We start from the raw sequence: 27,452 nt of genomic DNA on the forward strand, positions 1-27,452 counted from the left end.
AGCCAGGTAGTGGTGGCACACGCCTTTAATCCCAGCACTTGGGATGCAGAGGCAGAAGGATCTCTGTAAGTTTGAGAGCAGCCTGGTCTATAGAGTGAGTTCCAGGACAGCTAAGGCTACACCGAGAAACCCTGTCTCAAAGGTGTGTGTGTGGGGGGGGGAGTAATAAGAAAAAAATAACCGGCCAAGAAAATGGATAAAGTTCTCAAAAGAAGAAATATAAATTGTCAATGAGTATTTTCAAAAGTCTTCAACATCCTTAGTGACCAGGGAATGTGAATTAAAACTACTTTGATATTCCATTCCCCCCCATCAGAATGACTAGTATCAATAAGATACATGACAACAAATGTTGGTAAGGGTGAAGGAAAAGAGAATCCTGTGTTAGGGTTGGTTGGAGTGTAAAGAGCTGTAGCTACTATGTAAGTCAGCATTTCCAGAAAGGCTGCGATACAGAACTTCTGTACATCCCAGCTTTGTCATTCAGATACACACCCAAAGAGTCTACATCCCACTACAGAGATGCTTGCTCAGCTATGTCATTCAGAAACACACCCAAAGGGGTCTACATCCCACTACAGAGATGCTTGCTCAGCCATGCTTACTATAGCTCTATTCACAACTAGAAAATGAAATCGGCCTAGATGTCCATCAATGGATGAATAATCAAAATAAATATTCTGCATTATATAATACATATACTGTATTATAATTTATATATGCTAATAAATATCTATACATATATATGGAATTTTACTCAGTCATACAGAAAAATGAAACTTTTAGGAAACCAATAGAACTGGGCAATACTGAGGTGGCCCAGGCTTAGAAAAGCTAACACCCTACGTTCGCTCTGATTTTCAGACTTTAGCTTTTGGTGTATATCTGTGTGTGTGTGTGTGTGTGTGTGTGTGTGTGTGTGTGTGTGTGTGTGTGTAGACACTGGGAAACTAAAAGGGGGCCATGAGGAGCAGAGGAAGCTTTACTAAGGGTGAAGGGTCGGCAAGGTACTAGGAGAGATCTAGAAAGGAAGGAGGAATACTGGAGAAAGGTCTAGGTGAGTGTTTTGAGCTGGGAGATGGAGAGAGACAGAACTACAGCCTAAACTAAGTACGTGTGAAAATGCCACAAGGAAACCTACGACTCTGTAAACTACAAAATTACAGCAATTGAAAAAATGTGTCATATTGAAATAAAAACAACCAAACAAGCACCTTAGACTATAAAGCATAAGGCTTAAAACTCAGTAAATGCTAATTTAAGTAACCTTCTATGAAAAAATAAGACTGACTGTGAATTTTTAGTCTCTTGAGAGCCTACAAAATGACATGTCACAAAGAGCACACTTGTCTCAGAATTCTTACACAGCAAGTCTTAAATTTTCAGCATTCAAGTTGGAATCTATTCTTGATTTTGTAGCATTTTCTTCTTGTTAGAACTAGAGAGGAGATAGTTAACTGGAAGATTAAAGATGGTGGCGGTGTCTTTAAGGGAAACCATCACTTGCAAACTGTGGTCCAACTTTCTGAAGTTTGGATCATCACATGGTTTACCGCTTCTTTCCTCAACTGGCACATACACTGGGGTTCTGATAGAAAAACCAAGGCATTTAAATGTCATAACTTTTGAGTTCGAGTCTAATAGCCTTAACAGACACTCAACTGTTGGGGCTGGAGAGATGGCTCAGTGGCTGAGTGCTTACTACTTTTGAAGAGGACCCGAGGGAAGTCCCCAACACGCACAGGAGAACTCATAACCGCCTATACCTCCAATGCCTTATTCCAGCCTCCATGGCTTCTGCACACACACGGCTGCACATAAAGTCTTGTCCTGCTGGTTCACACATTAGACATTAAGAACATCTTTAAAACTCAAGTGCTGGTTTGTGTATCTAACCACATGGGAGAAATGTGGGTGTTTCCTCCATACAGCAGATGAGTTCATACTTAATAATGGGGCGCATCTGTTAGGCCATGACTCAGTGTACCCAAATTATAAGGACGGCTGTTTCTACTCTCTAAAGAGCCTTCGGGATCAACAAGCATACAATTTTGAGGTGTTGTGTCAGCTCTAGCCTGATCGAAATCATACTAGAGGCCCGGAATTTCAATTTCTGTTGAAATAAGCCCCTGTTCAAATTCAGTTTTCTGATGTGTCCTGTTTATTTTCAAATCCTAATAAAAAGCAGGCGGGGGGGGGGTAGTACTTCGGGAGGTATCCCGCAAAGGCCAGAGACGTCCTTTGTTGGGTGACCTTGAGACCGAAGCTTCAGAGGCCACATTTTGAAAACACGTAGTAAAGGACGAGACAAAAGCCATCTACTAAGGATTCTCTTTTGGCAGAACAGGCACTGAGACTGGATGTGGGCTCTTTTGGCACAACCATAGAACCTAAACAGCCCAGGAATCTTTGACGTCGGTTCCTGAGGCGCCAACCTGCCAGACAGACGCCCACACCGCGGGGTCAGGTGACGCCGGTTCCACCTGCGCCCGGTGTCACGCGCTCCTCGGGATTTTCCACCGCTCCATCTGCCCACATCCACCGCGGCTCCCCGCGATCGTCCGCCTTACAGGTCTGAGCCGACTCTGAAGCTGAGGTACCGGAGACCACGCTCGCTCTCAGAGGTCCCCAGCCGGAAGCGCGCTATACTCCCGCCCCCGCCGGCGGATCCGGAAGTGGGGGTCGGCCGCGGCGCGCCGCCCTCCGCGGGCCCCCGGGCATGATGCTCTCCGGCGCCCGCAGCCGCCTTCCGGCCTCGGTAGCACCTGCCGCGGTCCTGGCTGCGGCGCTGCTCTCGTCGTTCGCGCGCTGCTCTCTCTCGGGGCGCGGCGACCCGGTGGCGTCGGTGCTCAGCCCCTACTTCGGCACGAAGACTCGCTACGAAGATGTCAACCCCTGGCTGCTGGTCGACCCGGTGGCGCAGCAGCGGGACCCGAAGCTGCTGGTGGGGACCTGCACCCCGGTGCAGCTGGTCGCCCTCATCCGTCACGGCACCCGCTACCCTACGACCAAGCAGATCCGCAAGCTGAGGCAGCTGCAGGGGCTGCTGCAGACTCGGGGAACCGGAGACCGCGGGAGCGGAGTGGCAGCCGCGCTGGCCGAGTGGTCGCTGTGGTACGATGACTGGATGGACGGGCAGCTGGTGGAGAAGGGGCGGCAGGACATGCGACAGCTGGCACTGCGCCTGGCCGCCCTCTTCCCCGACCTCTTCAGCCGGGAGAACTACGGCCGCCTACAGCTGATCACCAGCTCCAAGCACCGCTGTGTGGACAGCAGCGCCGCCTTCCTCCAAGGGCTGTGGCAACACTACCACCCCGGACTGCCACCGCCAGACGTCTCAGGTGACAGCGCGCCCCGCCTCCCCTAGATCCGGACCCCCAGCTCAGCCTCTGCTCGCGGCCCCCTTTCCAGCCTTACGTTCCCCGCACTCCACCGCCGTTTGCGCTCTCAGAGCGCAGGATGTTGTGGACTTGGCTGCCTCTGTTGTCTTAATAGTAGGCTTGTTTAGTCACTCATCAGCTGTGACTTCCTAGCATTTTCTGCGTGAGGGGTGCTGTAGGGGACGCTAGAGATCCAGCAGGAAAACGGAGGAGTATCTCTCCCAGAGTTACATTCCCCATTTACAAACTGTGTTATCCCTCTGAGCGCCAATCTTTCCCTTCCTGGCAACTAGTTTAACAGCTGGCGCATTTGCCGGGCGGTGGTGGCGCACGCCCGTAGTCCTAGCACTCGGGAGGCAGAGGCAGGTGGATTTCTGTGAGTTCGAGACCAGCCTGGTCTGTAAGAGCTAGATCCAGGACAGGCTCCAAACCTACAGAGAAACAAAACAACTGACGCTAGAACTTTTTCCTCCTGCATTGCTTATGTCAGTTGGACTTTTTTTCTTTCTTTTTTATCATCGTCTTTTCAGGTGTTAACACATTTACGTGCTGTTTTAGGAAGCCGCTCCTCAGATCTTCTCTGTGCCCTTCTTTTCCCCTCTGTTTTATTCTTGTGTTTTCTGTAGCATTTCCCTCGTTGTGGCTGTGGTATATGGGCACATGCTCCACATGTAAGTTGGTAAACTTATTCCATCATGACACCGTTTCAGAATTTGGGAGCTCTTGGGGTGGAATCCTGTTTGGTGTGCTTCCTTCGCTTGTTCTTACATAGCTTATGACTAGTCAGGCCAGAATCCAGGTCGTGGCTTTTCTAGATTGTCTTTTCCCTCCAAAAATGTTCCATTTGCTACAGATAACTGCAGCAAACATAATGCCTTTGTGTACTGCGCATGCTTCACGTTTAGTTTGTTGACTGCTTACCACGGCTTTATGAAGTCACTAATCTTGTCCACCACCCAATCTCACAGATGAAGAAATGAAGCAAAAATACCAAATAACTTGCTAATTTTCATTCAGCTGGATGTGGATCTAGGAAACCCGATTTAGAACTTGCTCTCAACTGTGACACCTTACATCTTCTGAGTACTTTGCCCGTAACATAGCTGATGAAAATAGCATGTAACATCTTTGTACCAAAAGATGAGCAAGTGTGAGCAACTGCTTATCAGTGTTAAGGTAACTCAAAAAAAAAAAAAAATTAGAAGTACTCAGTTTGTCATCTCTGCCCTAACATTTAAAAAGCTCTTCTAGAGAATTCCCCATTGTTGTGTGTCATGTTACTATTGACATACGTGTGCCTATTTATTGAGTGTGCTTTTTAATTGTGGCTACATTTTTTTTTCATTACTTTGAGTGGAAATCCTCCTAAATCCATTAACGTTCACTTGAGTCTGAAAACTCGAACATTGAAAATGGCACCGCAGGGCTGGTGAGATGGCTCAGCGGGTCGAGGCTCTTGCAGCCACGCCTGCCAGCCGGACTCAGATCCCTGGACATGCATAGTGAAGGGAGAGAACAGAGCCCTGCCAGCTGCACACTAAATAAATACCTGTCACTTCTTAAAATGCACAGTGTGTGCTGTGTAAATATATACAGGAGAAATGAATTATGGTCTTCAGATTGCACTGTGAGGATTGGCATTTGCCTCGTGTGCAAAGCCAGGGATGGAAACAGTTTAGGGAAATCTAGCCCTGATTGTTTTAGTCCCAGAGGTTAAACTACCCCTGACCACTCCATTGTCATCCTTAGAGGGTCGTTTTGTCTACAGTGTACATCTGGACTTCTGAGAAAGGTCACACAATCAGATTTTAGGTTTTTATAGAAACGGAACAATGTAATTTGATAACACAAGTGAGAAGTTGATCTTTGGAGCCATATGGGAAGATGACAGAATTCCCTTGTTCAGGATGTTTCTGTAAGAACTATAATTCAGTTGGCAAGTAGAGTAGGCAGAATTATGTTTGGGAAATATATTTACGTATATGTTTATATTTTTACCCAGATAACCAACATAATTTGGTCTAACGTGTGTTTTCACGTTCATATACAGAAGCAATACTTAGTGTTCTTTTCCCATTGGAAGAATGGTGATTGAGATGCTTTGAATATGACTGGAAAAAGGCCCCAACAAGTTGAAGCTTGATAATGAACGCTTTTTCTATAAATATTTGTTGCCAAGTTGTGGAAACAATGTAACCTAGTAAATGCTAAATGGGAGCCATCTGAGAGCTTCAGGCAGAGGAGGAGCCGAGGTGGCTGGCTTCTGAGCTGAAACAGTGGACCTGAAACAGCAATGATGCTTTGCTGGTTTCTGTAGTTTTTGTCAAAACAATATTTTGTCAGGTAACACGGCTTGGAAAATTAGTTGAGAAACTGAAATGCTCCACTTGGAGTCTCGCTTAGCAGGAGAAACAGACCTGTCGAAGTCTCCGCTTGGTCTCTGGAAACTGCTGGGTCTTAGTTTGCTTTCTAAGGGTACCGATGTTTTAAGAATATATATATACTTTGTATAGTATTGCTTTAACATTTCTTTTCAATCTACTTTTTTTAGTCTTTTCTAGCCTATCAGTTCATGCATTGTAATTGTTATAAATGAAGAAACTGAGTTGGGGATGTAGCTAGCTTATTGGGTAGAGAGCTGGCCTACCGTATAAAGGCCCTGAGTTTGACCCCTAATACCTCAAAAAAGCAAAATAAACACTCCACGAAAAACCCATTCTCTTTGGGACTAGAGAGATGACTCTGTGGTTGAGAGTATTGCTCTTGCAGAGGACTCAAGTTTGGTTCCAAGTTCAGGCAACTCAAATTTGTTAACTCCAGCTCCCTAGAATCTGACTCCCTCTTCTGGTTTCCACTAGCAACTGCACCCTTCTCTTGATCACTATATTTTCTTTGTTTGTTAAATGTACCTTTTTCACTTTAAATTTTCAGTAATTTGAATTGTCACTAATGCCAATGACTTACACATGTATGCTTTCTTCACTTCAGATATGGGGTGTGACCCTCCAATAATTAACGATAAACTAATGAGGTTCTTTGATCATTGTGAGAAGTTTTTAACTGATGTGGAAAGAAACGATTCGGCTCTTTATCATGTAGAAGCCTTCAAAACTGGACCTGAAATGCAGAAGATTTTAAACAAAGTTTCAGCTACATTACAAGTGCCAGTAAACAGTTTAAATGCAGGTAATATATCTGTTGTATTTCATTTCAATTCTGGTGTAAACAGTTTGGGAGCGTTAAATGTAAACAAACAAACAAACAGAAACAACAGTTACTCTTAGGAGTCACAATAAAATTATGTTAACTAAATAGCATGTCTTGGGCCAGGAAAATTATATACCACATGCTTCATTTTATTTTCATATTTTTAAAATCTTTTATAAATTAATGTATGAGGCTTCTAAATGTGGATTTTTTGTGCGAGCCTCATCTCTAAGCATAACTTAATTTAAAAATTGCCTTTTCTAAATTGTCTCTTTGTGTCATGTGGTGGAGGCGCATGCCTTTAATCCCAGCACTCAGGAGGCAGAGGCAGGCAGATCTCTGAGTTCGAGGCCAGCCTGGTCTACAATGTGAGTTCCAGGACAGCCAGGGCTTTTACACAGGGAAACCCTGTCTCAAAAAACAAACAAACAAACAAACAAAATTATCTTGGAGGGGGGCAGCGGGAGGGAAGGAAGGAAAAGCAACTGAAATTGGTATGTAAAAATTAAATAAATATTACCTCTTTGTAATCATAAATGCTTTTGTTTTGGGAAACCTTAGGAGTGCATGTTATTGTGAAGAATGGTAGGTTTTAGGGAGTGAGAATTGAATTAGGTTTGCAGCTTCTATATGTGGAGGAGACTTCAGGGACTTGAGTAGTCACGTCTGTCCTGAGCTGTTGAAGGGAGCCTGTGGTTTGTCACCTATGCTGAGACACTTGGGAGAGTGACTGCCAGTGGGAAACAGGGCACATGGTCGCCTAGGAGTGGACAACTAAGAGAATGAAGGTTTTTTTTCTGTTTTCTAAAACTTTATAATTTATTATGATATTAGTGGATATTAATATGTAGAGAAGTGATTATATGTCTCATTATATTGTAAATCAGTTTCTAAAAGGTTAGAAGAAGAAGGTGTTGGTGCAAGGGGGGGAAAATTAAAATCTACTGTACCTGGCTTGGTAAAGTGTGTCTTGCTTGTTTGTTTTGTCATTTGTGTCCTGGTATAGAGTACAGCACCTCATAGTCTGAGAGCCAGAACTCAAGCTCCAGATGAGCCATACCGTGTCTCCAGACACTCACAGCGTTAACAAGCCACTGTGCTTTATTAGGTGTTGTGGTTCTAAAACCTCATAGAAGCCCAAGTTTCCAATAGCTTTTATGTATAGTTCTAAAGAAATAAAAGTCTTTCTTAAGATTTTATTTTATGTGTGTGAGTGTTGGCCTGCAAATGTGTGGGTGTGTGACTACCACGTGTGTTGCCCGGTGGTGCCAGGGAGGCCCGAAGAGGGGATCAGATCCTCTGGAACTGATTACAGACCATTGTGAGCTTTCATGTGAATGCTAGGAATAGAACCTGGGTCCTCTCTGAGAGCAGCTAGGGCTTTTAACTGCTGATCCATCTTTCCAACCCCAAAATGTTGTGGTTTGCGTGTGTGTTTTAAATATTTTACCTCAGGAATTCTTTAAACTGAACTGGTATGGAAAATATCAATTACTTAATCTTGGTCTCATTTTCCTTTGGGGAAGAAAAACACAGTAAAACAAACCAAAACTCAGAGTAACGGTAGCAGTCACTACCGTTGGCACCTCATGCCTTCGTTCCCTGAACTCTTCAGCTTTAGATGTTCCCGCTTGTTTACTAGAGAACCCCGTGTTTGACTCCTCTTGACCAAGGCCTCCTTTTATAGCCCAAGCCCTGATTCACGTATCCCTTTCTTTAGTACCGTTTATGTCTAAAGTAAAGCAGTTAGCAGTATAAATATTCCTGGTTCCTGATTCTGAAATCTGCTGGAATTTCTTAGGCAGCTAAGTTTGGAAAGTGGATCTAATTACCTTGCTAGTACGGGGTTGTCCTTTCCTCGTTCTCTGCTTGGAGTCTTCATCTTTCTCCGGCCCCTTCGTTCTATTTTTCCTTCTCAATCTTCTAGGGTCCTCTCTCACATTTTATGTGTCTCTATTTATGTATTAAAAGTTATAATAGGAGCTGTTTTGTAGTTTTTAAAACTGGTAGTAAATATACTGTCATTGCTAATATTCAAGGAGGACAAAACATTGGAAACTTTTGCTCCCTTTTTCTACCCTTCTAAAGATATCAATGTGGAGTTCTATTTAATAAGTCAATGTGTGAATCCTTTGTTGGGTCTGCTACAAAGCATGCACTTAGAAACAAACTTAGAAACTGTAAAAATCGCCCTTTGCAGGCTGCTTCATAGGCTCGTTGGACAGCGATGCCTCCCTTGAGGTTTCCTCTGCTGTTGCAGTTGTCTGTTTGCATGTACAGTCAAGCCTTGGTCCTCAGATAGTCTCCTCTCCAGAAATACAGTTTTTCAGCTGTGCATATAACTGTGCACATAGTAGTCTATGGGTATATAGTCCTTAAAAACTAGAGAAATGAATAACCCACATTCTGCCTGTTTTCTCCCCCAGACTTAATTCAGGTAGCTTTTTTCACCTGTTCATTTGACCTGGCAATTAAAGGCGTCCATTCTCCTTGGTGTGATGTGTTTGATGTAGATGACGCAAAGGTAAGTTCCGTTTGTGTTCTCTTCCTCGTGCTTTTTAGTCAATTGAAATTTTTGTTGTTTACTCAGAGCAGTGTTCCAGAAAATAAGTACGATAAACTGCCTGCGACTAACTCCCTATTTTCCTAGGTTAGGAGGGATGGAGGCTTAAGGAGGAAATTATTTGGGTTCATAGAACTCAGAAAAACTTCTTTTTATAGTAATTTGATTTCTAAGTCTTTCCCCCTCCCCATTCCAATTAGAAACCCACTCTGGGAGAGGTAGTAGGACTAATATAAGACCAAGTTCTGCTCAGCAAGGACCATTTCCCTCAGACCTGGTTCATCCTGTGAATTCATCCCATTCATGAGAAATTCAGCTCCTGTTTGCCTAAGAGGTCCCTGGTTCCACCTGGTGGTGGCAGTGGTGCCTCACAGTTTCTGTCTGTCTTCCTGTCCCCTCTCCTCACCTGACTGGTGCACTTTGAAGGAGTACAGAGAGACCTCTGAGGACTTTAAGGGAGCTAAATTTTGCTTGATTCTTGAGTGCTGGGGTCTAGAAAGGATGAATTAGGAGAATATTTTGGATTGTTCAGGATTATAGACTTCTGGACCTTAGTTACTCCTTATGTGCATAAATAAAACAGTGTTTTATATGGGAATTGAGAATTGCTTCAAAGTTTATTAAATTCTAAATAAATACGCCAAACAGCAAATTTCAAGCACATGAAGGCGCTTTATTTTGTTTGTGGAGACTTAGGTGGCCAGCAGCAGGTCAAAGGTCATCCATGGTTCTTGAGCAGTGCCATGGGAGGTTGAGAGGAGTGACGGGTTCTCAGTGAATGGCTGCTGTCAGGTGCTGAGTGCCAGCGTGGATGCATGTTTGTTCTTCTCCTTTGTGCTCTGAGTCAGTGCTGGATGGCTAGCTTCTTCTCATCCCCCATTAACCTCTGTATGGCCTCCAAACCTATTAAATACCTGCTGCTGGGAGAATTGGCAGGGCCAGTATAAAGCCAGTTGTCCTCAGAGAGAATGTTTTCCCGCAGACCTGAGTCTAATCTTCCCAGTCCCATTTCATATTTTAGTGTTTTTAGTTAGCTACAAAATAATGAATTAGACTATGTACATGTATGTCATATAATAACCTTATTCTCCCCCGCTTCTGCCTTTCTCTATTTCCCCCTGCTTCTCTGCCCACCACAGCTAGTTTTTTTTCTTTATTTGAGAGAAAGCATAAGGTATTTTATCTCTCTTCCCCCTGTTGCCCACTTTTGCTCCCCTACCTCTCTTCCCTTCAGATTTCTTTCTTCTCCCTCACTTCTCCTTTAACTGGACACTTTCAAAATGAAAAGAGCTCCATTGATAATTTTGCCAATATCAGTACAAAGAAATGTCTGGTCACCATTCACATGCCTCAAAGCCTCTCCTTTCCTCCCTTCCCATACTGCTTGGGTCCAGGGGAAGATCATAACTGATAGGATTTTCAGTTAATACATAAATGATGAATCTTGGTAATAGAGAAATTTTATTTAACTGAATTTATCTGCCCAGGTTACTCTAGTTGTTGAATCGTTTAGGATATAACTGACTTGGCTGCCTGCTCTATTTTGTTCTGCGTGGCTTTGTCCACGTGCTCCCTTGTGAAGACTGACAGGGCCTCTTTAAGTGCACGCTGCTTTCTGAGAGGAGGCCATAACCTGCCCGCTGACCCCTGTCTCATCACCGGAGTACTGCCCTCACCCCACTTATTCACTTCCTCTTCTATCAAACATTTACTCTTGCTTTCTGTACATCTTTTTTTCTACTTTAGATAATGTGATGTATGGCAAAAACCTGACACCACATTTGTTAAATGCTCCGTGTGTCAGGATGCTCTTGGAACTTTTTAATGTTAAAAACTTGTTTAATAAGAACAACAAACTGAGCACTTGAGCATCTAAACAAGATACTTCTATAAGATCATAAATATATAGCCATGTATATCATATTTTTCCGATATCGTAGTGTATATCATAACTATAACATATAACAGTCCAATCTACAATTTTCATGGTTATCTTAATAAAGCCCCTCTGTAGTTGTTTTTCTTAAATTCGGAGTTTCATCCCGGATCCCGGATCTCATTTGGTGTCGTGTCTGCTTGGTCTTCTCGTCTAGAAAATTCGGAGTCTCATCCCGGATCTCATTTGGTGCCGTGTCTGCTTGGTCTTCTCGTCGAGCTTCCTTTCATCTCTTATGCATTGGTGTCCTCTAGGAATCCAGGCTTTTTCTTTTTTCCAAAATGTCTTGGATGTCTTGGATGTGCCTAAGTTTTTACTTACATAAATTCAGATTGAGCATTTTTGACAAGAATTCTACTTAAGATACTTCTGACTGTATCCCGTTACAAAGAATCATGTTAGCTTGTCACATCTTTGATATGTCTGATCATTGGATGAAAATGTTGCCTGCCAGGTTTCTCTATTGTGGGTACATCTTTGGCTCTTTGTAACCAAAGAACTCATTTAAGCAACATGACTAAACAATTTGAAATACATGTTTAAATACATTAAGAGATTTCATATATGTGTGTAATTATATATATAATTTCATAATATATGAAACTTTATATATGTATATAATTTCATATATATGAAATTAGTTAATTTTTCATCCAAAATATATTGTAGCTAGAGAGATGGCCCAGCAATTATAGCACTTACAGTGCTTGTAGAGGACTCAGATTCATCCACATTGTGGCTTACAACCTTTTTTAACTCCAAATTGTGGGATCAAATGCATCCTTCGGCCTCCAAAGGCTCCTGCTCATACATGGTGCACGCATGCGCATACATACACAAGTTATTCAAGCACACACATGCATATATTTTTCCTAGGAAAAAATATAAAAGGATGTCTTTTAAGTGTTCTGTGGTTTTTTTCAGTGATTTGATTAAAGATAATTTCATTTCTTAAAACTTAGCATCTATACCATACAGTAGGATTATATAGTATTTACAGATGAAATAAAATTCTATGAGGGATTTGCTTGAGGATAATCCATTGATAACTCGAGCGTAGTTAAAACAGGATTGACTAAATGTTGATTATTGGTGAAGCTGAATGAGGGGTACACATGGGCTTATCCTGCTGCTGGTGTATATTTTTTGGTGTTTGTAATACCCCCTTAAAATGTTTGAAAACTGAAAATGGATGGCTTGGTGAGATGGTTCGGATTATTTGCTTAGAGCTGAAATACTGATACAAGATAAGCACAAGGAATGAAGGGTGTTAATGTGCGCTCTCCGGAGGTCATGGGATGGGTAAGAAGTCGGCCAGCAGTGGCCCGGCAGGCTTTATGAAAGAGATGGTGCGGAACCAGCTGCACTCCGCAGCGTTGCCTTTTCCACAGCTCCGCACCGTCTTCAGTTACAAATGCACCTGCGTTTCCTATTCTGTGGTCCCCTTCTGTGTTTAAGAATTTCCTATAAAAGTCATTCGCATTATCCAGATCTGCCTTCTGGTAAACCTGCCCCTCACCGTTTAAACACTCAGCTTCTCTTTAGAACCTTGACTCTAGTTATTTGTTAATGCAAATTTTCCCAGTCAGGTAGCTTATATTAGACTTTGCTCTTAAATTCTTTTGCACCTGCACTTTTCAGCTTTTTATATGACATGTTAAATGTGAGGATGGGGTGATTTTTTTATAATGATAATTTGCTACTGTTTTCATTCCTAATTCTATTATTTTATACCTGAGTAGATTTATTATTTCTTTACCTAGTTCATATTCTGTTGAAATCTGTCCGTATGTGTGGTTGCTTCTTCCTTTTGCTGACTTTGATGGGTTTTGTTTGGGGTCCAGCATACTGACCTAACTCTACTCCTAAGCTTTGACTAGTACCAAGTTTCTCTAGGATTTCTTGTCTTAAAATTCCTAAAAATTTATATTGACTGTGATTAAAAGTCAGAAGAAAGTGGCCAGAGCTGATGATCTTCGTCTCCCTTTAACCCCCACTCCAGTTGCACCACAGATGTTGCTGTAAGTCCTGGACCTCAGGGGTCAGTTCTTAGATGCCTGAGGCGGCTCATGTGCTGGCAGAAGCTAAGACTGTGCCATTGCTCTATGATGAAATTAGTGTAACTCTTCTCAGAGCTGTTAGTATTAATCAGGACACCTGGTACATGTCTGGAACTGTATAGAAATTACCTCTGACATGTTTCTGTTTAGGTACTGGAATATTTAAATGATCTGAAGCAATATTGGAAACGAAGCTATGGCTATAGCATTAACAGCCGGTCCAGCTGCACCCTGTTTCAGGATATCTTTCTACACCTGGACAAAGCAGTTGAGCAGAAGCAAAGGTAAAAAATGTCTTTAAAAATGTGGAGTTCATTTAGAGCTAGCGGTTCATAAACTTCTGGAAAATGTCTTACAATGCATGACTTTTTTGTGTATATTTTAAAAAGAAGATATGATAATTGATATTGCCCAATCAATATACTAGTCATGTTGAAGTCATACTATGTATTTTTTCCCCTCTCAACATTACATTTCTGATAGCTCTGTAATTGCATATGTCCTGCAGTGAGGTTGTCCATGCTGTGAGTATATGGCAGTTTTAGCTGTCTTCACTTCTTGGTGGCACTTGAATTCTTTGTAGTTTGTTATAAAATAGCTTCCGACATGAATATGCAAAATGCTTTTCCCTTACAAGAGAATCTTTCATTTGAAGAAAAGAAGCTTTTGTTAACATTCATACTTTAAAAAGTTATTTTTGCAAACAAGTTCTTACAACCTTGAGGTTGTAGCTCGGTGCTCAGGTGCATGCTGAGTGTGAGGTGTTTAGCACCAAAAGCAAGCAAACAAAATTAAAGCTCATGATAGAAATATTTGATAGACCCTCAACCCTGTCTCACTTGACACATACATAGCTACAGATGTTGGTCAAAATGGGGCAACAGAACCTGGAGGTAGTCTGTTCCACAGGGGTTAAAGTAAGACATTTTATTCATACCAATGTATTTTATTTATGGGCTCAGTACTAGTTTATAAAATGTTCTTGGATTTGACAGGAGTTAAGACAAAAACCCTAAAAAAACAAAACCGCCAGCTAGATTAACTACTTAGTTTCTGCTAACAGAAACATTTTTTAAAAATGGCATGTGTGTATTTATTTATTGCGTGGATGTCAAGGGACAACTTGCAAGAGTTGATTTTCTCTTCCACCGTGTGGGTCCCAGGTATAAACCCTGGGTCATCAGCCACGGCAGCAAGTTCTTTTACCAGCTGAGCCATCTCACTGGTTCGACCAGAAGCTTCTATGGGGATTTCAAATAAAGATAATACTTATGATAAGAGATAACGTTTTCCTGTTTGATTTTCTGAATGGCTTACAGCTCTTACACTTTATAAGACAGCAGACCTTTCCTGGTTGGTCATTGTTCATTGGCCCAGTGTTAAGGGATAATAAATTTATAATTGCGTCAAGAGGCTCTTAAATAACTCTGTAAAGCTTGCTATTATAATTTAATTCTAGTTCAGAGCTTAAGTAATAAAATTTTATCAGTACTGTTTTAAAATAAATGAGACAAGACCCAATTATTGGTTGAGCAGAATTCTTTGGGTTTTGTTTGTTTGTTTGTTTTGTTCTTGTTTCTTTTTGAGACAAAGTCTCCCTATTATGTAGCTCTGGCTGTCTTGGAACTCACTATGTTGACCAGGCTGAAATTGAACTCACAAATCTTGATCTTGAACTGCCTCCAAAGTGCTGTGATTAAAGGCATGGACCACCACACCGGGCTATGGTTGTGTAGAATTTTTATCAAAATCCCACAAGTTTCTTTGTGGAAATCGAGAAGTTCCAAATTTACACAGGACTTTAAAAGATCTATAGAAATAAAAATAATTTTGAAAAGAGCAAAAAGATTTGTCATATTTCTGTCAGAACCTACAGAAAACCTGGTGTGCTGGGGTGCACCTGGTATGCTGGGGTGCACCTGGTGTGCTGGTGTGCTCCTGATGTGCTGGTGTGCTCATGGTGTTCTGGTATGTACTTAGTGTGCTGGTGTGCTCCTGATGTACTGGTGTGCCCCTGTGTGCTGATATGTACCTAGTGTTCTGGTGTGCTCCTGATGTGCTGGTGTGCACCTGTGTGCTGATATGTACCTGGTGTTCTGGTGTGCTCCTGCTGTACTAGTGTGCTCATGGTGTTCTGGTATGTACTTAGTGTGCTGGTGTGCTCCTGATGTACTGGTGTGCCCCTGTGTGCTGATATGTACCTGGTGTGCACCTGTGTGCTGATATGTACCTGGTGTTCTGGTGTGCTCCTGCTGTACTAGTGTGCTCATGGTCTTCTGGTATGTACTTAGTGTGCTGGTGTGCTCCTGATGTGCTGGTGTGCCCCTGTGTGCTGATATGTACCTGGTGTTCTGGTGTGCTCCTGATGTACTAGTGTGCTCATGGTGTTCTGGTATATGTACTTAGTGTGCTGGTGTGCTCCTGATGTGCTGGTGTGCCCCTGTGTGCTGATATGTACCTGGTGTTCTGGTGTGCTCCTGATGTACTAGTGTGCTCATGGTGTTCTGGTATATGTACTTAGTGTGCTGGTGTGCTCCTGATGTACTGGTGTGCCCCTGTGTGCTGATATGTACCTAGTGTTCTGGTGTGCTCCTGATGTGCTGGTGTGCACCTGTGTGCTGATATGTACCTGGTGTTCTGGTGTGCTCCTGCTGTACTAGTGTGCTCATGGTGTTCTGGTATGTACCTAGTGTTCTGGTGTGCTCCTGATGTGCTGGTGTGCCCCTGTGTGCTGATATGTACCTGGTGTTCTGGTGTGCTCCTGCTGTACTAGTGTGCTCATGGTGTTCTGGTATGTACTTAGTGTGCTGGTGTGCTCCTGATGTGCTGGTGTGCACCTGGTGTGCTGATATGTACCTGGTGTTCTGGTGTGCTCCTGATGTACTGGTGTGCACCTGTGTGCTGATATGTACCTGGTGTTCTGGTGTGCTCCTGATGTGCTGGTGTGTTTTGGTGTGCTGGTGTGTTGGTATGTACCTAGAATCCCAGCACTTTGGAGTCTGAGGCAGGATTATGGGTTGGAGGATCATCCTGGGTTACATAACAAAACCCTGCCTCAAAAAGAAACCCTCAGATATAATATAGTCATAGATAAATCAAGGGATATAGTAACATCATGAAATAAACTCATATTTAGTAGGCCATCTATATCCATGGCTTCCCCACCTCAGTGTTTAGTCAATTATGTGTAAATTCACATGGGTACTGAATATATATAGATTTTTTTATTCTTCATTATTCTTTGAATAATACTGAATATGAATCTTTACATAGCCGTTAGAAATAATCTAGCGATAAAGTGTATGGCACGATAAATACAGGTCATATGTAAATATTACACCACGGGAGAGCCCTAGAACCAGTTCCCCATGCGTACTGAAGAACAGCTATGCGTGTTAAATTGCTTTTCAACAGAAGATGCCAAGGCAATACTATGGGAAAGGACATCACTTTAACAGATGATGCTGGGACAGCTAGATGTCTGTGCTAAAGAGATAAGACACTTAGACCCTTCACCGTACAAATAAGTCATAGATTTTAATGTACAGTCTAAAACCATAAACTTCTGAAAGAGAGAATAAGAGCAATGACCTAATTATGGAAGACTGAACTCTCAGGAGAAAACATTCATGATCTTGAATTAAGTGAGGCTCTCTTACATAACACCCAAACCATGATCCATTAATAAAAATTCACAAAATAGGTTTATCAAATTTAAACTATTCTTCTCAAAGTTACTGTTTGGGAAATAGAAAGTATTTGCAAAACTTATATGTATATAATAATTTGAATCCAGATATATAGAGAATTACATCTTACTTAATAAGAAAATGATCTGTTTTTTAAAAAAGGTATAAAAGGGATTACAGATATAGAGTGCAGTCTGTACTTAATAAATACAAGTCCTGGGCTGAATGCCCATTATCCCCCCTCCCAAATAATAAGGAAGAGCAAAAGATATAAACAGATTTAATTAAAGACAATACATGTATGGGAAGTATGTATATGAGAAAATATTCACCAGCATTTTCCATCATCCATCATCATGGATATCAATGCCACAGTGACCCTTAAACTGGGGAAAAATAAGAGGATCAACTTCATTCGTGACTGATGTACAAGTGTAAAATATTATACCCTTTTTAGAGAACATTGTCAGTTTCTGACATTAAACATCATGTAACTGAGCAAATCCACCCAAAGTATCTACTCAGTAGTAATATAAAAAGATAGACATTACTCTTATGCCTTGGGTATATCAGATTTTGTAATTAATAGGGTTTTTTTTAGGTTGTATAATTCTTTCTTTTAACGTTAGATGGTAGCATTGAAACCACTGCGCTATGATTCCTTTGTATAGGGGCACAATAAATTTGTACTGTTTTTGTCAGTTTACTCGTTTAAAGCAGGGTGGGGGTATGGTCTCTTAAAGTTCTTAGAAATGTGTTCAGATTGTAGGTTGTTTTGTAAAGTCCATGGGCTGTAACCCTGGGGCCATGATCTTTTTAGTGCTAGGTATTGAAAGAAGATGGGCTAAATAAGGGGAGTTTATGTAAACAGCATGGCTATTCCCTAAGTTCAGATTCATATGTCTAACTGTTTTGGGGGGCTCATCTCTCTCTCTCTCTCTCTCTCTCTCTCTCTCTCTCAGGTAGGCAAGCTCTCGTTGTTATTCTGTGTGAGTCTAAGACATTTTCAGCATACTGTTTTGTCTTCACTATCTCAATGCCTTGGATAGTTGGTGCCATATGTGTGTGTGTGTGATGTAGAATGTGATATAGACAGAGGCGTTTCTACAATGCTGCATTTTCTTCTGTACTACTTAGTTTAGTGCCAAACCAGCCTCCTAGACATCTAACTGATAATACCATGTCATTATGGAATCCATTTTCCTTGTGTTCTATATCTAGTCATTGCTTTGTGGGTTTTTTAAATTACATTTATTTACTTACCTATGCTCGTGCATGTGTGTGTTTACATGCGTGTGTGTCACAGCATGTGTGAGGGAGTCTGTTCTCTTCTACCCTGTAGATTCCAGGTGTCAAACTCAGGTTGAGACTTGAAGGCCTTTTCCCTCTGAGCCATCTCTTCAGATGTTTAAGCCTTCCAATATACATTTTTTATACTTTCCAATTCTTTACATTTTCTTTAGCTTTATTGCAGCTAACTTCAATTTAAACTAATATCCCTTTTCTCCTAGATTTTAAAAAAACATGTGAATATCTTGTATGTATCTGTATGTAGTAGGAGTGTAAGTACATGTCTGTATGTATGCACAGATGTATGCATGTGTGTAGTAGGAGTGTAAGTACATGTCTGTATGTATGCACAGACGTATGCATGTGTCAGACCTCCATGTTATGTCTTCCTCTATTGCTGTTTATACTCGCTAAATCTTTAGCACACTCTCTCTTTTAAGATTTATTTTATTTTTAGTTCTGTGTGTGTGTGTGTGTGTGTGTGTGTGTGTGTGTGTGTGTGCGCGCGTGTGTGTGAGTGTGTGTGTGTGTGTGCAGGTTCCTGCAGATAGCAGAAGAGGGTGTTAGATCCCTTGGATCTGGAATTATATGCATTGTGAGCTACTCAAAGCATGGGTGTTGGGAACAGAACTCAGGTCCTTTGGAAGAACAACAAATACCCTGAACTGTGAGCCATCTCTCCGGCCCTCTTTTGGTCTCTGTTGATGCCTCTTGATGATCTGTTGTCCCAGCAGGGAGACATCTCTTTTCTATGGATTTGAGGTTTTACCAGTTTGCCTTGTCAGCTTAGGCAATATTTTTGCCAATCGTTTCCTTCAAATTTGGATGTATGACTCCGTGTGTGTGACAGTTGCTGACATTTGAGCAGCCCCATCTGGACTCCTGAGCTTCCTTGCCTGTTGTTTCTCCTCTCTGGGATCTGCTCCATGAATCCCAGCCAACGCTTCCTTAATAGATTCCCGCTCACCTCAGGATTGCTCATGTGTGCTCCTCCGTCCTCCACCACAGCCTGTTCTGCTGCATGCTCCTCCGCCCTCCACCACAGCCTGCAAGCTTTAGGAAGTCAGCCAGGGCAGTTGGTGGGGTCAGCTCATTTGCCTCCTTTCTCTCTTACTCCATTGTCTGTCTAAACACTGCCGTTTCATATCATTCTCCCCACGTCCTAATATTAGTAGGGAGGATAATAGCTTTTATTCCTCTCTATCTTATGAGCTTAATTTCCACATGGTTTTGCTTAAGAAAAAAATACGTCATTTTAGTTCTAGGCTTACATTGTCAAATACATACTTCTCCAGAGACTTACTGTGGTTAAATCTGTAAGAAGACTTGTAAACAAAATTTATTTTCGCTGATTTTCATCTCAAAACTTCTTATAAGCCTGGCAGTTCCAGCTGCTTGTTTGTGTTCTGACATAAGTGTGCAAGTGGTGAGATTTGCCCAAAGCTCCACCTGATATTCCTAGATCATATTTGGAAACAAAGTTTGTGTAAGACCAGTTGCATGTGAAACATAAATTAAGAGCTTAGAAAGATTTAGCTGAGTACATTTGGGGGGAAACATGCAATTATTAGTTTTTCTTTTCGAGTATTTCAAATTACTTCAGGCATTTACTCATTTCTTAATGCAATTTTAGACTTTGGATTTAATTTTGGTTTTGGTTGAAGATTTAAAATCTTGCTGATTTATATAAGTAAAATAAGGGAGTAATTTTCAGAACCATATTCTTCCTGGGTAACATAAGGTAATTCATTGACTACACTGAACTTTTTATTTCTGAGATCTGGTTTGTTAGATTTGCTTAGGAGCTAAGGAGGTGGCTTAACAAGTAAACTGTTTGCTGTGCAAACATGAAGATCTGCATTGGAGTCCCCAGCACCCGTGTAAATAGCAGGACATGGCAGCACACTTCTGTAACCCTTACACTGGGAGGCAGAGACAGGTAGATTCCAGGCCAGCCAGTGTAGCCCATCTGGGGAGTTGCAGATTCAGTGAGCAATCCCATGTCACAAACTAGAGTATGAGATTCCACCTGTAGCTGAGGAGCTCTGGTCAGCTAGTGACTGCTGGGGGATAGCAGGGCACTCTTCTTCATTGGTGTAGCCATGGGAAGTCACCTGTGCTCCTATAACTAATGCTGCAATCCCATGCCCATGGTCACACAAGCAACCTGAATTACAGTCCATACATGTCCATGATCTGTCTTCAGCGTATTCATTGCATGACCCTCTGGTCCCTTCCCCTGCCCACAAACCCACAAACTTTCTTCCCAACAAGCCCCTTCGTGTGTGTGTGTGTGTGTGTGTGTGTGAGAGAGAGAGAGAGAGAGAGAGAGAGAGAGAGAGAGAGAGAGAGAGAGAGAGAGAGAGAGAGAGAGGAGAGAGAGCACATTTGCTCCCATTTGTGTTGCTAGTATCTGGGCTCCATCGGAGACTAGCTCTGGAGCTCTGACTCAGAGAAGGCCAGAAATTAATCCAGACACCTTCCATGCTATCCTTGGGATACAGCAGAGGCAGAAACCGCGACTGGTGCTTTCGTGGAGTTAGCCTGTCTGAATCAGAGCAAACCTGTTCCCAGGAGATGGCTTAGAACTAAATTGAACTCCCTGAGGTTTACTATTCAGTTTAGTGCTCGGAGCAATGGCAGCATGTCCCTAGAAATGAACCTTAATTGCTTCCTTATAGGAGTTACTGATTTACCCAATCTCTTCCTGATTGGCTGTGAAGAGAACAGTTCTACTCAGCCAGGCCCTGCTGCCACAGGGTTCTGTGCAGTTGCCTCTTCTGGTGAATGGCAATGACTAACCCTCTGAAACTTAAGCCAAAAGAAATCCTCCCTTTAAAAACATTTATAAAAACTATGTGCATACTTTTAATGGCTTCTCATAAAAATCAGTTCATATACTCTTGTAACAGGAGCTGCTCAAAGCCCCTGTGCGGGGAGGCGTTCCCGAAGCCCCATCTCTCCCTGGAAGCTGTTGGCAGTTAAAGGTTGATGGGGAAGGGCGTAGCCACTGTTGAGTTGCTGGTGCTCCAGTAAACAGCCCCTCACCATGCTCATGCCAGCGGCCTTAGCGCAACTCAGTGGGTCATGAAAACAAAGCAAACAGAAAAAAAAAGATAGATAGATAGAGATTGTTGGGAAGACTTCAAAGGGAGTTAGGAGGGGGGTGGGATGTGAAAATGAGCACAGCACAGTATGTGCACATGAAAAAAATCTTTTGTATATGCATGTGCAAAAATCCCACAACTCAGTCAGCCTCCCATAGTGAGGATCCTTTACACACCATCCCCGCTACACACATTTGCTACTCAGGTGTAATTTAGAAGAGAAACACAATATTTTTTCCCCACTGAGTGCTTATATTACTTAAATCTACCCCCCCCAGACATTTAAGTAATAGACATTTAGGTCTTATAAAAGGGTAGGGAAATGTAAGCGTGGGCAGCTGTTTAAGGACTATATTAACCCTTTCAGGGGCACATTCCCTTTTTGACATAGATGTTTCCATGGAAGTCTATGTTTATCTAATTGATATTTTTACCAGCTGAGTTTTAAACAACAAAGTAGAAATCAGATTATGTACAGCCACAACCTTTTTATATATATAAATGAAGAAAAGCATTCTGTATTCTTAGTTGTAAATGTACTCTTGATTTTGAACTTGCATCCAGAGCCAGAATAGCAAGCCACGAGTTTATTTTTAATTTTCAGGTACATTCTACCTGAAGGAAACTAATTTTTTAAAATATGTAACTTTATGGCCTATGTAGTAGTCCATGCCTTTCTTTAATCCTAGCACTTGACAGGCAGGAGCAGGCAAATCTCTGTGAGTCTGAGGCTGGACTGGTCTAAACAGTGAATTCCAGTGTGTTCCTGTGTACAGCAAATACAAGTGTATTCCTGCCTTCGCAATGCAAGGCAGCCGCTGCACTTGCTCAGTTATCAGGCAGGACGCAGTAGGTACATGGGGCTCTCCACACACCGATCCTTAGCAAGTTCCTCCTCAGACAGAAGAATTTACCAAGTTAGATGCAACTATCTGTGAGAGCCAGAAATCCATTTCCTCGTGTTATCTTACCTGCCTTTCTCCTCACCCCAACCCACGTGAGCGGTGAGTGAGGTGCCCGGCATGGAGTGATGCTTCTGCTACACCCAGCAAATTCGCCCAGTAGACCTTTGAAAAGGCTGTTCCTTATGACATCTTGAAAAATGAACGTGGCTGTTTTATTATTTTAATATGAGCAGCACCACCTTGTACCCTCTTTCTTAGTTACAAGAACATCTGCTTCATACTGGATGCTTTGCTCCGCAATAAAGGTTGAGAAAACAGCAAACATGAAATCATGCTCATTCCTCTTATTTTATTTGACATTATTTTATAAACTTAAAATATCTTTACTTGGTTACTATAAAATACATATACTATTAGTTATTTCCTATAGACACATTTGGAAACCATGTTCTAACTGCTTTTAATGATTCTCATTTAGTTTTTTAGACTGTTATTGAGGGATTAGAAACATTTTACATTTAGCTATAATCATAATTACTTTTGTTCTACGGTACCGGCATATTAGCCAGAGCCTTAGAGTTCTGTTTTTATATATTGCAGACTTTTACAGCAGAGAGTGTTCTGCATCAGATCATGCTCTGGTGGCATTTAGTAAAACGAGCACTTTCTTTCCTGTTGTAAATTGTTTTAAATTTAAATTGTTATTTATTTTTATTTATGTGTAGGTTTTGCTTGCATGTGTGTATGTACACTGCATGTGTGCAGTGCCATGGAGCTAGAAGGGGGTATTGGGGGCCACTGGAACTGGGTTTCAGGTGGTTGCGAGCCATCGTGTGGGTGCTGGAAGTAGAACCCAGACCCTCGGGAAGAATAACCAGTCAGTGTTCTAAACACCTGAACATCCAGCCCCGCCAGATAGAATAACTTATTTTATAAATTATTTTATAAATATTATAAATTTTATCTATTCATAAAATATATTTGTAAAATAATTTCATAAGTAATGCTTCTGTAAATACTAATTTATCGGAAAAAATAAGTTATTTTTAAATTCAATCAAACGCCAGAAGACAGTAATTTATTTGTGGTTTGCATGGCTTCCTTATGAATCTAATATATAAACAGTTTGATTGTACATAAAATATTCAGTACACCTTTTGAAAACTCGGTGTTTTTTAAAAAGTTACTTTAATTTTTATTGATGTGTGCACATGCACACATGCATGTAGGTACTAGCAAAGGCCAGAAGAGGGCATCCAATCCCCTGGAGCTGGAGTTACAGGCAATCGTGAACTGTCTTATATGATGTTGGGAACCCGCCTTGGGCATCTGCGAGAGTAGCCTGTGCTCTAAACTTCTCCTTTCTGGCCCCACAGTGACTTTTTACAGCACCATTTTCCTTAACGTTCTTCTGAAAACTTGATTTTACAACGTTGTTGATAGCAAGGGAGATAGAAGAAAAAATGAGGCACTTTTTAAATTTTAAGCATAAAGAATCTTCAGTTTTAAAATTTGGGTCAGACTGGGATTATAGCAAGCTCAATGATAGATGTGTTCTTATGTTCAAACTCTAGTTCAAATGGATCACAACCTAGATTTAATTTTTCTGTAGTTTAGATATGTTTAAGGACCTTAAATTCAGTTTATGCTCAGCCCTTTTGGTCTCTCCGCCCAACACATGCCTGTTATGTACTTATCCTCACAAATGCCTGTTCCTTCAGCTCTGGGGACAGAATTACTGGCCTCACCCCCCCCCCCCAAAAAAGGCAACCACTGGGGAAAGACCTCCAGTCTTAAAGGAAAGTGACAGAGGCTAGCGCTCAGCACCTTCTTCTGGTGTCTCTGGGTGTGCAAAGGGGCACACACACAAATGAACAATTACGTACTGAGAGAAAGAACACGTGGAAAGAGACAGCACTTGAGTGGATTCTTTCATGGGGTGCGCCATAGAGCAGTCTTCCCAGGGACCTACTCAGCCCTCACCACACAGAAAGGCAGACCACTGCTGCAGTGGGCACTTGAGGGTCTTCTCAACAGAATGGTCCTGTGTTCGTCTTCAGGTAGGGATGCAGCACTCCGGATATCCTCATTCCTAGAACTTGACGTTTTCTGTAAAAATAGTTCAGTTCTCCCACAGAATTTCAGCCATATGCTTGAGTTATGTATATAAAGAACTTTTTAAATAGGAGTCATCAAGATAACTGCCAAGCCTGACCATCGATCAAGTTCTGTGTACAGACCCACATAGTGGAAGGAGAGGACCAACTCCTGACATTTGTCCTCTGACTTCAATGCTACAACAATAGTGTGTAGGTGGGGATTTCCTGTCCTGCAGCCGCTCTCAAACAAACACACTTATATTACTTATACTCAGCCAATAGATCAGGCTTATGACTAACTAGCTCTTCCGTTTAAGTTAGCCCGTTCCTTATTTATGCTCTGTCACATGTCAGTACCTTTTTTAGCATGATGCACTCATCTCCTCCCCCTGTGTCTGACTGTCAACTCCAGTCTCTGACCCTCCTCCTCCCAGCATTCCCCTACTCCGACTCTCCTGCCTAACTATATTCTATTCAGCAATTGGCCATTCAGCTTCTTTATTAAATATATATTCACACAGTGTAAAGGAATATTCCATAGCATTAGTGAGCTTCCCTTAACTTATACACTAAGTGTAATAATAATAAAAATAAAGATGAGATTACATTTTCAAATGAGAAAATGAGGTATCATTAAGTATAACTATTATGTTTTTTGACATGAGTATATGTTTTCCCTTCCATTTCTTATTTAAGGTCTCAGCCAGTTTCTTCTCCAGTCATCCTCCAGTTTGGTCACGCAGAGACCCTCCTGCCACTGCTCTCACTCATGGGCTACTTCAAGGACAAGGAGCCCCTCACAGCATATAATTTTAAGGAGCAGGACCATCGCAAGTTCCGAAGTGGCCGCATCGTACCTTATGCCTCAAACCTGATATTTGTGCTTTACCACTGTGAAAATGCAAAGACCCCACAAGAAGAATTCCAAGTACAGATGCTGCTGAACGAAAAGGTGTTACCTTTGGCTCACTCACAGGAAACCGTTGCTTTTTATGAGGATCTGAAGAGCTACTACAAGGACATTCTTCAGAACTGTCAAACCAGTAAGGAATGTGACCTTCCCAAAGTGAACATCACCTGTGATGAGCTGTGAGGAGCTGAGGGCAAACTCAGTCTGGCAGTGCCTTCCTCGGGGTGATTGTGTTTGCAGTAGGTAGGCAACCTCTCTATCCAGAAAGCTTTCAAGGCCTTGGGGTCGTGGTATACAGCTTTAATCCCAGCCCTCTGGAGACAGGCAAGAGGATCTCTGTGAGTTCAAGGCTAGCCTGATCTTCATAGTGAGTTTCAGGCCAGCCAAGGCTACATAGAGAAATCACCATAGATTGCTTAGTCCTTGTGTCTTTTCACAGAAAATAATAACTTCTTTTAGGATCTGGGCATACGGGTAGGACATGACTTTCCCTGGGGCAGCTCTCATCAGGGCAAAGCCAAGTACAAGGAAACAGCTGGCCCAGCAAGTGTCTGCAGAGCTGAAATTGCTCCAACTTAACCTAAGAAACTCCCTGGAATGGAACATTCTTAGAAAGTGACACTTCAGAATGTTGGATACCAAAGCACAGTGTCCCTGGATGAGCTAAGTCAGGGACTTCAGTGATCATGTTGACTTCCTTCCTTCTGGTTCATGTAGGTCACCGCTAGCACAAATGACGTCATTCGGTCATAAATGTGGTAAAGTGGGCGCCTGACATCAGAAGAAAGCCTAAAATAATAGCCACCTAGAGGGGAATTTGACACAGTATTAAGAACCAGGCTGAAGCAAGACTGAAAGTGTGGGATATTTTTGTTACTATTATTTATAAAAATATTTAAACACTTTATCAGTAATTTCCTTCAACCTCCAAGTAGGTCTTGCAGGGTCACCTGAATTCCATTTGGCCTGTTTGGGGTGTGTCGTGATGGCAGAGTGCACACTGGGCAGACAGATGCCAGCCTTTCTCACGTTCATTGCAGGCTGCCCTTTTCATTCCATCATGGCTTTCCTTTTTATATTTTGTTATTACATTAAGCATATTTTTTTGGTTCTTTGAATTTTCTCTTTTTAAATAAAGACTATCCTGGCTGATTTAATTGTATATAACTTTCAAACCTGTTTCACAGAAATTCTGAGTTCTCTCAAATGCCATGAAAGTGTTTGCTGCAATAAAGTTCTTGTGACTTTACTAGCGAGTCATTTCTTCATTCGGTCGTTGATAATGAGGAGTTGGAATTTCAAGTGTTTGCCTTGGCACAGCAAACCAGTGAATGGGCCGTTCCAATGCCTCTCGTTCTAATTTGTATTTACCATAAAAGATCGTATCTTCAAAAGAGAAAATTTTTTGTGTTGAAATGTATGGTTAATATTATCAAAGTATATTAGTCAAATCTCAATATAATCTGCTGCATAATTTTATAGTTTACCTCTGAGGAAAGGAATCCTGTGGCAGTCAATCCACAGTGAGGCTGCGCCTGTGTCTGGACACAGCATCACCTGTTGTGAGCATGCGGACATTTTCAGCCACGTTTCCACTAGTAAAAGAAAAATCCATTTTAGGCCTTGAAGAAAAGCTAAGGTGCGTGCCATTTGGAAGCCGTCAGTATGCTTCCTAGTTACATGAATGTTTAATCCAATAAATTTTTTTTGGCCAGTGAAGCTACTCTAAAGCTAGGGACACGGTTAAAAGTAAAACCATACACTAAATTTAGGAATACAGGTAAAAGATTTTTAATGCTGTCTTTTGAAAGTAAACCCTCCTCTTCCCGTTTTGTAAGCTATAACTAGAGGGGCCAGCAAGATGGCTCAGTGGGTAAAGATGCCTGCCTGCCAACTTTAGTTTGATCCCCTGGATTCCCATGGGAGGAGAACATAGACTCCCACAAGTTGTCTCTGCCCTCCACGTGTGTGTGCACACATGGTGTGTACATACACAGAAACACTTTCAAGTAGTAAGACTTAAATATATAGCTAGAGGCATGTTTAAAATTAAAGGAACCACTGGATTGTGTGACATTGCCAATGCCTTTTTGAATGTTTGCCAAGGGTAAAAAAAAAAAGCACTACAGATGAATAAAGAGACAAGCCAACTCTGGGGGATTTAAATATGGTGTTCATGCTGTGGAAAGATGATGCACAGCTTTTTCAGAAACTAGATTATTCTAGAACAGCAAACATCCAGAGCTGGGCACTGTGCTGGCTGATGTGAACAACTAAGAGAAGGCAGGTGTGGGGGGTACTTCCAG

The 27,452-nt window shown here is 41.8% G+C and overlaps 1 protein-coding gene across 2 annotated transcripts; it reads left to right on the forward strand.

Moving 5' to 3' along the window:
• The first annotated feature begins 2,582 nt into the window (after positions 1-2,582).
• Minpp1 (multiple inositol-polyphosphate phosphatase 1) lies at positions 2,583-26,395 on the forward strand. Of its 2 annotated transcripts, XM_075973844.1 has the most exons (5): positions 2,589-3,341; positions 6,369-6,566; positions 9,014-9,111; positions 13,297-13,430; positions 24,933-26,395. In XM_075973844.1, exons 1-5 carry the CDS (start codon positions 2,720-2,722, stop codon positions 25,327-25,329), a joined length of 1,449 nt encoding a protein of 482 aa, XP_075829959.1. In that variant the 5' UTR covers positions 2,589-2,719; the 3' UTR covers positions 25,330-26,395. The 2 variants fall into 2 exon arrangements, with proteins under 2 accessions (XP_075829960.1, XP_075829959.1); XM_075973845.1 differs by lacking the exons at positions 9,014-9,111; positions 13,297-13,430 and having other exon boundaries at positions 2,583-3,341; positions 24,933-25,260.
• The last annotated feature ends 1,057 nt before the right edge of the window (positions 26,396-27,452 follow it).

Source organism: Microtus pennsylvanicus, chromosome 5 (genome assembly GCF_037038515.1).
Source record: "Microtus pennsylvanicus isolate mMicPen1 chromosome 5, mMicPen1.hap1, whole genome shotgun sequence".
In the NCBI taxonomy this organism is placed as follows: Eukaryota; Metazoa; Chordata; class Mammalia; order Rodentia; family Cricetidae; genus Microtus; species Microtus pennsylvanicus.

What these genes read in the sequence shown, in the direction of transcription:
- Minpp1 (XM_075973844.1), top strand. Translation starts at nt 2,720, where the DNA reads ATGATGCTCTCCGGCGCCCGCAGCCGCCTTCCGGCCTCGGTAGCACCT. An exon ending in AGTAAACAGTTTAAATGCAG is followed by an intron (nt 6,567 to 9,013) that starts GTAATATATCTG and finishes TTTCTCCCCCAG; the next exon opens with ACTTAATTCAGGTAGCTTTT. An exon ending in GCAGTTGAGCAGAAGCAAAG is followed by an intron (nt 13,431 to 24,932) that starts GTAAAAAATGTC and finishes TTCTTATTTAAG; the next exon opens with GTCTCAGCCAGTTTCTTCTC.